Below are 14,550 nucleotides of genomic sequence, written 5' to 3' on the forward strand. Positions count from 1 at the left end.
ACAAAAAGCATTCAAACCCACTACTATAATATCTTTGTGGGGTTTACCGGCTGTAGATGGCCATATTAGACACAGGAATTGTTCCATCAGTCCTCTGACAAGAAATATGAAAAGGATCGAACTTTATGGTCTAGATTCTGAAAACACTGGGAATTCAGGAATGTCAGTAAAACTGGGCCATCCACAGGATGAAATGCCATGTCAGTTAACATATATTGGGAAAGCCAAAAGAGAGGTACGCCAAATGATTTGTGAGCACCGCTCCTGCTTGAAGAATCAAGTAGTTGACAAACTCATGGTGGAAGATTACACAAGGAAGAAACACACATTTTCAGAACTTTTGTGGTTTTAGTTCAGACCTTTGACACGCTTCCCAGAGGGGGTGATAGGGATTTAAAATTACAAAGAGTGGAGAAAAAATGGATCTGAAGGCTAGACACTGTACAAAATTGTCTCAACACCAGTATTGAATGGTCTTTATTTATATAAAGATACCAGAGAGTACACATGGAATGTACTGCTTCTCAATATTAACATACTAGCAATTCTCTCTAACATAATTTAGATAGCCTAGTGTGTTTTTACCTTTTCAAATAAGGGCAGAGCAATATGTTTTGAAACACTGTCTTACAAAGGTACCTGTAAGGCTTATCCAGTGGTTTTATAACATTGAGGGCACATGGACAACAATAGCCATCTCTGTTCCAAGATGGCCACCGCCATTGATGCTCAAGCAAAACGCAAGATGTAAAATCCTTCATGCACACAGAAGTGACTGGACATGTTTGGGTAACGCTTCCAGTAATGAGATCCTTCTGAATATAGTCAAAATGTAGTCATGGGCGCCCCTCTATAAGAACAAACACAGCAGAAATGGTCTGTTCTATGGGATGGTACCCACTCTGCAGCAACATTTTAGCCCTCTGTACCTTTCAGAGATGGGAAATATCCATTTGCATATCAGTCTTTGTCCTGCCCACATGGACCAATGCAGCACCGAAATGGTATGGCAATTCCCTTCTGAACTAGAGTACCAATAGAAACCCCATATACATGTCTCAGCCTTGTTGGGCATCATCAGTGTGCTGGAGCTGTGCCTCTCTGAGCACAGTGAGCAAAGGGTCCATGTCTGTTTGACCCTAGGACACTTAGGGTGACTAATCCTAAGGCTGTTGAAAATATCTAAATTTAGTCATGGGCGCCCCTCTATGAGAATGAACACGGCAAAAATGGCCTGTTCTATGGGATGGTAGCCACTCTAGAGTCCGCAGCAACATTTTAGCTCTCTGTACCTTTCACAGATGGGAAATGTTCATTCGCATATCAGTCTTTGTCCCGCCCACTTGGACAGTCTTGCACTGAAATGCTACGACAATTCCCTTGTGAACAAGAGTACCAACAGCAACCCCATACACGTGTTCCAGCCTTATTGGGCTTCATCAGTGAGGTGGAGCTGTGCCTCTCTGAGCACAGTGAGCAAGGGGTCCACGTCTGGATGACCCTAAGACACTTAGGGTCACTAATCCTAAGGCCCTTGAAAAAAACTAAATTTAGTCATGGGCGCCCCTCTATGAGAACGAACACGGCAAAAATGGCCTGTTCTGCGGGATGGTACCCACTCTACAGTCGGCAGCCACATTTTAGCTCATTGTACCTTTCACAGATGGGAAATAACCATTTGCATTTCAGCCTTTGTCTGGCCCACATGGACAGTCCAGCGCAGATATGCTATGGCAATTCCCTTCCAAATATAGGACAAGCTCAAGCACTCTTAGTAGCGTAAGGAAAGCCCGGCATGCACGGCATTCAAGTTGCCTGAAAAGTACAAACAATGTATTTTTCGAATGAAACAAAGGTCGGTAACCTTACTGTGATTATAGAGGCTTTATGCACAGTAAACACAGTTTTAGCTGAAACAATAGCTTTTCAATTGGTTTTTCATGTACTATGTACTCCCCTTCGCAGTGAAAGCACTGGGTGAACAAAAACATGGAGAAAAGAATGTGACACCAATGCTATTCCTTTAGGCTGAAAGTCACTGCAAGAAAAGATAACTGTTTAGTTAATGGAATGATGTCTCAATTATCTGCTTACCCATTCGTATCCGGAGAGGTTTTTGGATAGTGGGCTTGACCACACGTTGAGAAAGAAGGCTACAAAGGTTTCAGTGTTTATTATAGGTGAATGAAAAAAGCTGCAAAAAACAACTTTGACATCCTTATATTAATATGTTTACAATGAAAAAAGAAGTTACTAGTCAGTCATACAGAATGTAAAAAAGACTGATAATGCAGTACAACATTTCTTGATGTTCATTATGCAAAACATGTCCAGTTAAGGTCGATGTACACAAGGAGAAATACAAGACATAGGGCCTCATTAGGAGTTGGGCAGTATTCTGGTGGTAAATATGCCAGAATACCGCCCAACTGAATTACTGTTACCGCCATTTGGTTCGGTGGTAATGGCAGTGGGGGTGACAATAATTCTGCCACTGTAATTTTGCCAATTTTACCAATTTCTCCGCAGTAAATTGGAGGATTTACCTCCAGCATTTTTCTAGAGGTAAATTCTCTACTCCAGGGCCAAAATCCAAGTATGGCCGAGTGGGAATATTGGGGGTAATTTTGTTACTGTCATTTATTTCCTGCTATGCCACACTTGTAATGAGGCCCATTGATTTTTCTTGAGTATACCGTTTAAAGTCTAGCATTGGGCAATAAGAAAAAATGTGTTGAAGAAATCATGCCCCTAGCATGAATAAAATATAATTAAAAGCAAGGGGTGTTTAAGACTCCTGTGCATTTGTGAACTTGACCTAAGAGTTTCCTTGCACCTGATTGTAATATGTGTTTTGTTTTTAGCTACAATTCACATTGGGCCTCATTCTGAGTCGGGCAGTAAGGGTTAACGGTCACCGGTAACGAGACCGGTGCCGTTAAACCCTTACCGCCCTACTCTGAGTTCCCTTTGCGGGTTGGAACTTAACACCTGCTTTTTGCAGGCGTTAAAAAAACAACCCGCAAAGGGACCTTGGAGCTAATTACGGCACCGTAATTTACGGTGCCGTAATTAGCTCCTTCCCCATTCCCATTGAGCCCTATGGGGCAAAAATGGGAATGGGGAAGGGCCCATGGTGAATGGGGAATTACCGACCCCGCCAACCTTGGAATGGGGCGGTAATTCCGCCATTCACCATGGCGGAGTTGGAATGATAACGGCGTCAACCAAGGCGCTGATAGCGCCTTGGTTAACGCCAGGGTCGGAATGAGGCCCATTATCTCAGAGGTTGTACTGTGGTTGATCTCATCAAGAACATTATCCTTTTATGTTCTGATGAAGGCCCGCATTGAAACAAAATAAGTATGCCATAGGATGGGCGGATTTTTGACAATGGGCCGAAACACAAACTGTCGACCTTTTGGCATGATAACATCCTTGTATATGTAGCAACACAAGGGACAAATTCCCCTGGGGGGTATCGATGCCCTTAATCTGCAAACAATAGGTTGTATTAATTTGGATGTTTTGTCTCCTTCATATAATTGGCACTGGTATCAGAGGAGGAATACTGCTACAGGCTGAATGAGCCTGCTACCTTGCAGAATAAGGTTCTTGATGTGGGCCACATTATAGACACTGGAAGAACAAGATGCTGGGTTAAATTGTTCAATGTACTCATGGTACTTTATACGAACCCCATATGCACTTTAAGACTGTACTTGTTTTTGTCACTTGTTGGTTTGCACACATTTCTATTTAGTGGAATATGTTTCTTTACGTTTGTTATTAACAGATGTGTTGTGTGTGGTTTTTTGTTAGTATATGTAGAATAAGTTTTTTTTTCTTTTAACACTTTAGGGGACGATTTATTTGCAGAAATGTGTTAATACTGCTACAGTAGTCTTTAACCATAAGAAAATGTGCACGCTAGAGGAAGGGGTAGCATGTTCCCCTTTTAGATATAACATGAGATTGAGATTCCCGTCCTGGTTGCAGACCCTCGAGATTAAAAAAGCGAAGATGACCCTTTGTATTTACGTCCATCAGAGCAGCTACCTCTTCGTGGGTCACACCTCATCTAAGACAAAGTACATCGCTGGATTCCTTCCTTTGATAACAAGCCCACGGTAATGAGTGGGCGCCTTGCAGCGACATCAACTCCTTGATGTGATCAATACAGCCACCTGCCCCAGAGTTTAAGCACATTCTGAGCCAGGAATCTGCAACCTGTGGGTCTCCAAGTGTTTTGAACTACACCTCGCATTAGCCCTAGCCAGAATAGTCAATGGTGAGTGATCATGGGAGTCGTAGTCCAAAAGACGAGGCAAGCCAAAGGATGCAGACCCATGCTCTAACCCAATCTAAAGGCGGCCTAAGAGCTGCTGATACAAAACTGAGAAAATTCCCAGTTCCAGGCTTTCAGGTCCCAGTAATAGATACAAATTGTATGTAAAATTGGAGGGTGCAAGATTTTCACTGAAAAGTGCCCACCTTAGAACACAATACTACCTTAAAGTGTACACATGTCTTTGCCCTTGCAAAGCTCAGGGAGTGGACATCCCACTGGGATGCACTTTGGGCCTTGGAAATACTGTCAAACGCGTCTGCCGTTACTGCATGCGGTAAGAATGTGGTAACAGGAAGCGTGTGAATGATTCTGAGGCATGCAGGCCCTTCAGTGATTCCATGGGAATCAGTGATTACTGCAAGCGCTAGTGGCTTTGCCTGGAGAAAATCTCCTTCCCACAAAACCAGAGATTTCTGTGGAAGCTCTAAATGTGTCCATGCAGTAAAAGTGGCAGCAATCTGTTACCACCACTTTCTTTTATCACACCGCAAAATTTTATAACAAAGCTAAACTCTTATTATGTCTGAAAAGCAGATTGAAAGATTGACATGTTAATCAGAAAGCACATGTGGCACTTGCATGGTGTCAAAATATTTTGACATGGGATCTCATTACGAGTCTGGCGGTAACCATGCCGGAAAAACCGTCAGGTTACCACCGGACTCATATTACCATTCCGCCTCTGTGATTCCTGGAATCACCGGGGAATTACGACCCCGGTGACCCGGGAATTCCAGAGGCGGAATTGTGTAAGTCCCCATTCCCATGGAGCACCATGTCCGCCTGCAGGCGGGTGGTGTTAAACCCGCCAGGTCAGACCTGGCAGGAGTGACACCTCCCGCCTGCAGGACTCTCAATCAGCCGGTCCGGAAAGAACGGTGGCGGCGGTTTTACCACCACCGTTCTTTCCGGACCGGCAGGGTCGTAATGAGGCCTATGGTCTTGGAACATATTGTACTGGATCCAAATGTTATTCCTTTAGCTTGATGTTATTGTTCTATGATGTTGCAGACATATATAACCAAAGATTCAGAAATTGCAGCATCAAGCAGAATGCCATTCGATTTTAAGCAAATAAGGCACGTCTAATACTTGATCATGTTTCCTTTTCGACAGCCACTATTGAGCCGTCATGCAAATTCACTCAATGCGAGATAGATGAGACCTGCAAAATAGTGAACCTGTCTCCAGTGTGCGTGAAGAACTGGGAATCTGTCTGCATGGCGTGGGGGGATTCACATTACCTCAATTTCGATGGTCAGTTCTTCGACTTTGAAGGGACCTGCTCTTACACCATGGTCAGGAACAGTGGAGGAAACGGCACACACCCCGACTTCAGTGTCCAAGTCAAGAAGGAAAACAGAGGCATACGTCATGTTTCCTATGTGGGGTTGGTGACAATCCAGGTGAATGGCTACACCATCGCAATAAAGGCCTCTGAGTATGGACTAGTCCGGGTGAGTGCCAAATGATATTTTATTCATTTCAATTCGTGACTTTATTTTTAATTTGTATGATTGTTAGTAAGTGGTAGGAATGCGGGTGTTAGGGATGGAAACAGAAAGTCCACCAAAATAATATTTTACTTCTCACAAAGAGAGAGAGAGAGAGAGAGAGAGAGAGACAGAGAGAGAGAGAAAGAGAGAGCAAGAGAGAGAGAGAGAGAGAAAGAGAGAGAGAGAAAGAGAGAAAGAGAGAGAGAAAGAGAGAGAGAGAGAGAGAAATATAGATTCTTACATTCCTAGGAGCCCAACATGATAACAAGGCTTATGAATGGTGGTCGAGTTTAAGAAAAATCGCAATACAAACAGTTGAGAAGTGTAAAGCAGAAAAGCACAAAGTATATCTTCAAAAATGACAGCAATAAATTAAGCTAGAACAATTGAAATTAAAAAAAAAAAACCTTCTCAGTGGTTAGTTCATGAACTGTACAGACCATAATGCCTGTTAATTGTAACCACCATGAGCATAAGCAATAATGGGCAACATCATTGGGATAAAGTACCCCCTCTGGTGTGCTACACGGACATTGCAAGCCACAAGCGAGTCCCATGACCAAATAAGATCACAGACTCGAAGATGACTTGCAATGTCCTGTTTTAGCACAGTGGGGGTTACTGTATTGATTATAACACAGGGATGTCACTGCTGTATCTATGCCAGTAAAAGTAAAGAATGTACTGCAGGAATACATTATACCTCTACGCAATCTATAAATTGAGTCAACATGTTTGGTTACACGGAGCTGGGTTGCTAAAGCACTTAAGTCTACAGGTCTCATTCACTAATAAGCTAATTGACTCGGGAGGATAGCTCGGGAAGTAAGAGGACACAGAGCAACACAGGTTCAATCGCCGGGTCTGCTCTTAAAAACCTCTGGGTATTAAGCACGTTACAAATAACCAATTACAATTATCATGACAATTAAATAGAAATGGACGTTTAGAAACCATAACACAGCATAACAATTACAATTAAAAAAATGAATTAATGTATAAGAACTTTACATAAATTACATACAAATATAAAGAAAACCCATCAATAACATCAATAGATAAGGGGGCTCCTAGATGTTAGAACAACTATTCTGTGCTTCCAGGTTGTCCTCAAAAATTTAAATACAGCAAAAGAACAACTCTCATTGGCTGAGAGCAATGGCACCAGAGGCTCTGTTATTGATTGTGCCCCTGTCTCCTTTAATAAGTGCTTTATCCGAACTGTTCTCAGCTGGCATGAGAGGCAGTGTGGTAAAAGAATTGAAAGTGGATCAATGTCTGCACTTCTCTGATTTTATTGACGCAGTATGAATCTTCAGGCTAATGCCAGAATAGGGAACTGCCACTTCCTGTTATGTATTGGCGGGGACCTCACCATCCTGGTAAAAAATAAAAGCAGGGCACATGTAGCTTCATGCCGCCTCCCACCTCGCACCTGTCGAATTCCAGTCTCCCCTCTTTCGCGTCAACTACCCCGTTGTTCCCTCATTAACTCAAAACCATATTCTCAGCCAGTGGCATATTCTCATGCTGTCCCCAGAGCTGCCTCACGCTTCACCTACTGCACTCTCTGGGACCCAGAAGTGGTGAAGCTCAAACCTAGATAGTCAAAATACGTGATCCTCTGTAGCCATTCCCGCCACAGAAAAGGGGCCTGATTTCTTAGAACCAGAAGCAACGGACATGGTTTATGTCTCGGCCACGTTTATTCCAAATGTCCTTATCCCTGCAGAGTGTTTTCACTCCTCCAAGTATCTTCTGGAAGCCAATGCATGTCCATGCCAGGAGGTCTCCATCGACCACAACCAAGAGGACAGAGATATACCTGACAGCCATCTTTAGTAAACATACCTCTAAAGCTATAAACTGTCCAATATAACATAACATACCATCAAGTTCAGTGAGTCTGGAGTGTGCAAGGGACCTGCATGTCTGGGTGGTGGGGAGGGCACGAGAAAAGCCCACGCACTCGTTATTCCTTATCTCTCCCTAGTCCCACTTATGCTCCACTGCAAGTTGCTGTCCCAGCACTTCCTACCCCAATGCCTAACACTTGAGGGAATATGCCGCTCCTTTGCTGCCCCGCTCCAACGTTCCTGTCCCACATATCTTATGAAGGCCCCTAGTTATCTCTTGTAGGGGTATTTGGGAGTTTGGAGAGTGGATGCCAGTTCACATCAGTGCATATAAGGTATTGGTGAGTCAAAGCCTGAAGGTTTGTAAGGCCTGTCCTCCTTTTTGCATCTGGACGGATGGAGCTGTCCTTTGAGTTACAACAATTAACAACCTAGCTAGTCCAGGAACTTCTGTCATGTGTGACTCAGTCAAGGCATTGCAGAAAAAGATAGATAGGAAACTTTGTGGTAAGTGGGGGCTGGTGGGGGTCCAACTCCTCATCCTTCCCTGCACCAGGATGAACAACTGTCAACCATGATGCTGCCTATCCATTACCCATGCCAGCGCACTTCTCTGGTGAGCAAGTATGACGTCTACCAAACCCAGTGTCTCCTCCACTTTTGATTGAAACCCTTTCAGTTTAAAAACGATCAGTCCAAGTGTATATTCAATGTTTTAAATTTGTGTGGGGTGCTTTGATCTGGGTGACCCAATTACTCAATTCAGATGACCCCATTACCATTCTTAGGGATTATGCAGGATTCAGGGCCTTGTTTTTAAGGAAAGGTTTGCTAGGTAATGCTCATCCCAGGTCAAGGGTGGGGAAATATTGGCTTTAAAACTAGGGATAATAGGGATACTAGGGATTTGCCTAAAATGTACCTTTTCAATAACTGGCGGAAGAGCTCCACTGATCCAAAGATGATCTGATGACTGTTTACCAATTCAGACTCGTATTTTAAATCCAGGACGCCCTAGTATATGTGCACCCTACACTGACCACCAATGTAGATTTTATTAACTTGGCAGTTTGAATCCAGGACCTCATGTTCTAGCACAAAATGCAACCTTCATTCACTTTCTCCCCCTGGCAGCCCGTCAGCTTCCACCAAGTCCATAGTCACTGAAGAACCCACAACCATACAGATCGGATGTCTCTACGGTCTAGTCTCTCCGGAAGGTTAATTTGTGAATTGTGTAATTAAAGTTCACTTCATACTGGGCTGCTCTTTATCAAGTTCATGAAATGACAAAGCTCACACTCTTCTCCGTGAGTATCAAATGCTCTCTGGTGTTTGGCGTGTGCCTCCATATGTATGCAGCGCTGGTCAAAGTTGCTGTTTACACGCATCAACAGTTCATCCAGAAACTTGCAACACAAATGTTCTTAAAGTTAATTCCATAGATGGGTCCCTACTGAGTTCTGGGTACATTTCCACACATGAGAGCATTGCTTTGTGAATGTGCACTCAAGATTATCAGGTGCACATTCTAATTGATCTCATTTATGCACCCACACTTTAGGTTTTTCTGGGAATCGCTTGGTTGCCCCGGCATAATCACTGCATTGAATGGCCTTTGCCTTTGTAATCTAGCACTGTTAGCAAGAATGCCAGCACCCTGAAAAGCTTGTGACAGCCACGGCTTTTGCCCGCAGTGACTGATGTCCCACCTGAATATTAACAGTCACTGATGATTTTTTGCCAACAGAAGCTGATACCCTACACCCACACCATCCCTATTACTACTTGATCAACTCTTATCCAATCACAGGAGTAGGCATTGGCAAATATATTCTTGTCTACGAAAGAAGAACGGGTCGTACAGAATTAGTGGATAAATCACTCCAGCAGGGGTTGATTCGACCTTCTAAATCATCTGCTGGGTTTCCAATCTTTTTTGTAAAAAAAAAATCATGTGGCCTCTAGTCGTGCATTGACTCCAGCGAGCTTATGATCGCTATCTGCTGCTGCTCATTCATGATTTCATTGAGCAAGTTCAAGATGCCTCATGGTTTATCATGCTAGATGTACGTAGAACATACAATCTGGTACAGATTTCGTAAGAAGACAAGTAGAATAACTCCTTTGTGTCCATGTATGGCCATTTCATGCATACTGGCTCTCATTACAAGGTTGCCAGTAGGCCGCCGGTGCTACCAGCGGCTTGCTGGCAACCTTGGCTTACCGTTACTGCCACACCTGATATCCCAGTAATACCGGGATATTACAGGTAGCGGAGTAACAGTAAGACCCATTCCCGTGGAGTGCAGTACTGCATGGGAATGGGAAAAACTGAAGCACAGGCACTGTTATTAACAGTGCTTCTACTTCATTGTTTTTTCTGCTGGTATGAGCCTAAACCTGCCGGTAGTTCAGAGCCCCTACCGGCAGACTTGTAGTAACCCAGTCCGGAGAAGGTGCCAGTAACATTTATCAGCACTTTTTTCCAGACCGGTTCACTTATAATGAGGGCCACTGTCATGCCTTTCAGAATGTGTAATGCACCTGCCACCTATCAACACTCTGTCACTGACAAATTCCATGATTTGAGTGGGGTTTACATTGCTATGGATCTTGATAATTCATGTATCTACTACCACAATAGAACAGATGATGATGTGGAAAATGAATGGGATTTACATAGAATATACAATCTGGTACATATTCTGTAAGAAGACAAGTAGAACAACTCCTTTGTGTCCATGTATGGCCATTTCATGTACACTGGCCTTCTTTACAAGGTTGCCGGTTACCTGTAGTGTTCCCCAGGGTTCTAACAAATCCCCCTCGTTCTTCAATGTCTACATTGCTGTCCTGGCACATGTGATTGCTACCTTCATCTGTTATGCGCATGAAATGCAACTCTCCTTCAGGCTACCCTCAGCCAATTCCTCTTCCTCGTTCATATCTGACAGTCTGTCTACAATTCAGTCATGGTGTGCTGCAAACGACCTCTGCCTCAATGCCAGTAAGACTGAGATTGTTTGCATTGGGACTCCTGCTCCCGCTTTCCCACTCTCACTCTGGCTGACCTCCCTTGGCCCTGCACCTGCACCCACCTGCGAGGCTAAAAACATTGGGGTCATCTTCGACTCTACTCTCTCCTTCTCCGCTCACATTTCAGACATCTCTAAAAAGTCCAACTACCAGCTACACCTTCTCAGATGTACTCTTCCTTTTTTCACCTTCCTCCAGCAGCTCACTCTCTCCAAAGCCTTGGTTCTCTCAAGGCTGGACTACTGCAACAGCCTCTTTCTCAACCTCCCTGCTTCTGCGCTACGCCCTCTGCAGCTCAACCAGAAAAGAACCGCAACATTTATCCTTGGCCTCAAGCCCAGGTACCACATCTCTCAGGCACTGAAATCCCTCCACTGTCTCCCCATGGCTGCAAGGATCAAGTTCAAGACTCTCTGCATTGTCCACAAGGTTTTCTGGGGCCAGGGACCTACTTATCTGCAACAATGCCTACCTAAATACTGTCCTTCCTGAGCCCTGCACTCATCTACCTCCAACCTTTTGTGAGTGAGCCGGTTCTCAAAGCAGAGATTTGGAACGAGATCTTTATCCTCTGCAGTGGCCTCCCTTTGGAATAGCCTCCCTGCCGCCCTCCATCTTGAGCCGGGTCTCCTTAAGTTCTGGAAACATTTTAATCCATTCCTCTTCTCCTCTTCCCTCTCTCTCCCTCTACCTTGCTAAAGTCTCCCTCCGCTTTATCCCTCTCTCCCTCCTCTTCTGCACAGCTTGCTGACTGGCCACTTTGGTGTACCTCAGAGTTGCACAGGTCCTGGGCAAGCCTCGTCAGTCATCTTGCACTTGCCTCCAGCCCTTGCACTTGCCTCACCGTTACTGCACTTGGTCAATGAGCTATGAGAGTGGTATCTCTTATCACTTACCCCAGCTTCTGACTGACTAAGCACACTTGGTCCCTCCCACCCTGGAACTTTTGTCCCCCTCTCCCCTCTACCACACCTGTCTGCGCACCTGCACGATCAGAATGTACCATGCCTTGAAGACAGTCTATCTTTATTTCCCTTGTCTCCCTTGCTTTCATGGTTCCGCCTTAAAACACTTGTGTATTGGCGCATTACAAATGAACAATACATAAATAAAATAAATTACTACACTGATCATGAAAACACCAGTTACACACAAAAGATATGATGTTCTTGGGTTATCATCTCTTCTCCGAGTGAAAATGAGTCACAGGAAAGTGCAAGCAGTCCTGGAATGGCCCACACATATGAATCTCAAAGAAATATAGTAATTCTTGTGTTTTGTCAACTTTTACTGCTGATTTGAAGAAAGGGCTACAGTTAGCAGAGCATCTGTGTGACAATGTTGTGAGCAGAAACACAGTGCCAATCAGTGCAACTAGTCTCTGTACATTTTCCAAACCACACAGCAAAAGTATACATTCCCCAAGAGCACCATACATGTGCCTCTCCCCTACAGCAAAGACCAAAACTAATGCCCTTTCCCAACAGCGCTGATACAAGGCACTTCAAACCAGACACAGACTGCCCAGCCCCTTTCTCCAGAAATAGGTGAAAGGTGGTCCTTCTATAAGAATGTTACTGGGAAGCGACACAAATATGTTTTTGTATGGTGCAATCTTAATTCGAAGGAGCAAAGTACATTAAAACATAATTATAAAAACATAAACTGTGCTTCTGAAATTTCTGCATGGACAGGGGAATGTTGAGATGTCAATTTCATAAACCTCACATAACCTGTTCATGGTTTTGCAATATCATCAGCCTGAACACAGAGTTGATGGCAACATCAGATTTTAGAAGTTCAATGAAACAGGCGTATGATTAATTGGAGGATCAATAAATACATGTACTCTTGGGGCACCCTTTATTTATGTAGGAATCATGCAAGGTGCGTTGTATAATATCACAACTAGCCACCTGTGCCACAACCCAATAATATTCTGTTTCATATGATCTTCACAACACTATTACTCCTGATTAAACACTTGGAGCCCGATTCATGGAATTTTTTGCACGGTTTAATTTGTATGGCTGATAAGTGACTTTGCACTGCCGACAAAAACACTTTTTTTACCAGGATATCGGGCGGCAGAAACGGTAAGCTGAGGTTGCCGGTAAGTCACCGGGTTTGTGTCAGCAGTGCAAAGTCACTTTTCAGCAGCGCAAAGTCACTTTTCACCATGAAAACAATGTTGTGAATCAGGCCCTTGGTGTTTTATGGGACAGGCAACACGTGTGTTGACCTTTGAAAAGATCTTCCTCCGGGATGAAATGCACATGAACAAATAACTAAAACATGCATATGACATGGTATATAATGTACAATCAACAACATACTTTCCGGAGATTCAAATGCAAATTCAAATAGTGTCAATATATCACAACATAGGAATAGGAGAAATAGGGGAGGGAAGAGAAGAAGAAGACACATTGCAAATTAATATGCTTCATCTCTAACATAATACTGTCAAATGTACAGTTGATCATTCTTGGTGTGCACTACCTCTTATCCCCAAATTCCATAGACCAAATTACAACTCTTTTGACCTCTTTTGACATTGTACATTTGGTGATTCTCTTTGTGCAACAACTTTTATCCCTTTGTCCAATAAACCAAAGTCCAATAAAACTAAGTGCACTCATTCTGACCACCATCAAAAAACATATATCAACACCTTACTGAGTGATTATATCTTTCATAATTGCTAATCCAGAGTGAATTTGTTTGGTGTAATCATTTATGTAAACAAAACTATTTACCACTTCCTCAATTCATTTTCGAATCAATGTCAATATCACCACAACCTCATGGTTAATGTCCTAATCCCATCTGATTATGGGCCTCATTACACGTTGTGCGCTAAAAACCGCATATTAGCGGCATGGCGCTATTAACGTGTCCGCCCTCGTAAGAGGGCGCTAATTACGCACCATTACGAGTACGCGGACACGAGCATAGCGCCATGCCGGTAATGACCCTACCGCCATGCCGCAAAAGTCCCAAAAAAGTCCCTTACCGGCTTTGACGAAAGTGCAGATAGCACCTCCGCCCTCACGCTACATGCAAATTGCGGTGACCGCAAAATAGCGGAAGCGGAAATAGCGTCATCGCGCCGGAACGGGAAAGAACCCGGCGGCCATCTTTAAAAACACAATCCATTGCCATCCTCTGCCCCCTGGACCTGTATTGATTCGTGAGCCGTGCCAAACAATTGTGGACACCTGCATCATGCCCAAGGCACTCAGAAAATCGACTGACAGGCTGCGCAAAGAAAAATACACCAATGAGGAATTGGTGATGTTGACACAGACCCTTGCGGAGAATGCTGAGGTGGTCTTCGCGAATGACATGCGCCGGCCAACCCTGTTGAGGAAGAAAGCCATCTGGGAGGAGGTCGCAGCCAAAGTCAGTGCAGTGGGCACCAGCACGCGCACTGTGCGCGAATGCAGGAAGAGGTGGGACGACCTCAGGCTGCGGGTGAGGGGCATCCTGGCGGAGAACCACCGCATTACCAGTGCTGGTGGAGATGGATCCCCAATCCTGATGAAGGAATGGGAGGAGACGTGCGCTAACATGATTGCCGTCGAGTCAATAGAGGGAGTAGGCAGCATGGAGCTCGGCGTGGGTACCACTTCTGATGGAGGTGAGTGTACACATGACAGGATGCGATGTGAATGTACTGTACCCCCCATATGTGAGCACAGACTCCTCTCATGCATGGACACACATCCACACATGCATCCATCCCTCACCATGCCTGTGTCAGACCCACACACACACACACATGCACACAACACCACAGACAAGT

General features: G+C 44.2%; 1 protein-coding gene across 1 annotated transcript in view; it reads left to right on the forward strand.

Moving 5' to 3' along the window:
* The window catches only part of LOC138570873 (IgGFc-binding protein-like), a 211,652-nt gene that overhangs the window by 26,080 nt on the left and 171,022 nt on the right, over positions 1–14,550 (forward strand). The window contains exon 3 of the mRNA XM_069649156.1: positions 5,468–5,808. Coding sequence (XP_069505257.1) covers positions 5,468–5,808 — 341 coding nt within the window. The remainder of the gene's footprint in view (positions 1–5,467; positions 5,809–14,550) is intronic.

This window comes from Ambystoma mexicanum, chromosome 1p, assembly GCF_040938575.1.
Source record: "Ambystoma mexicanum isolate Mex_15411 chromosome 1p, UKY_AmexF1_1, whole genome shotgun sequence".
NCBI classification, from domain to species: Eukaryota; Metazoa; Chordata; class Amphibia; order Caudata; family Ambystomatidae; genus Ambystoma; species Ambystoma mexicanum.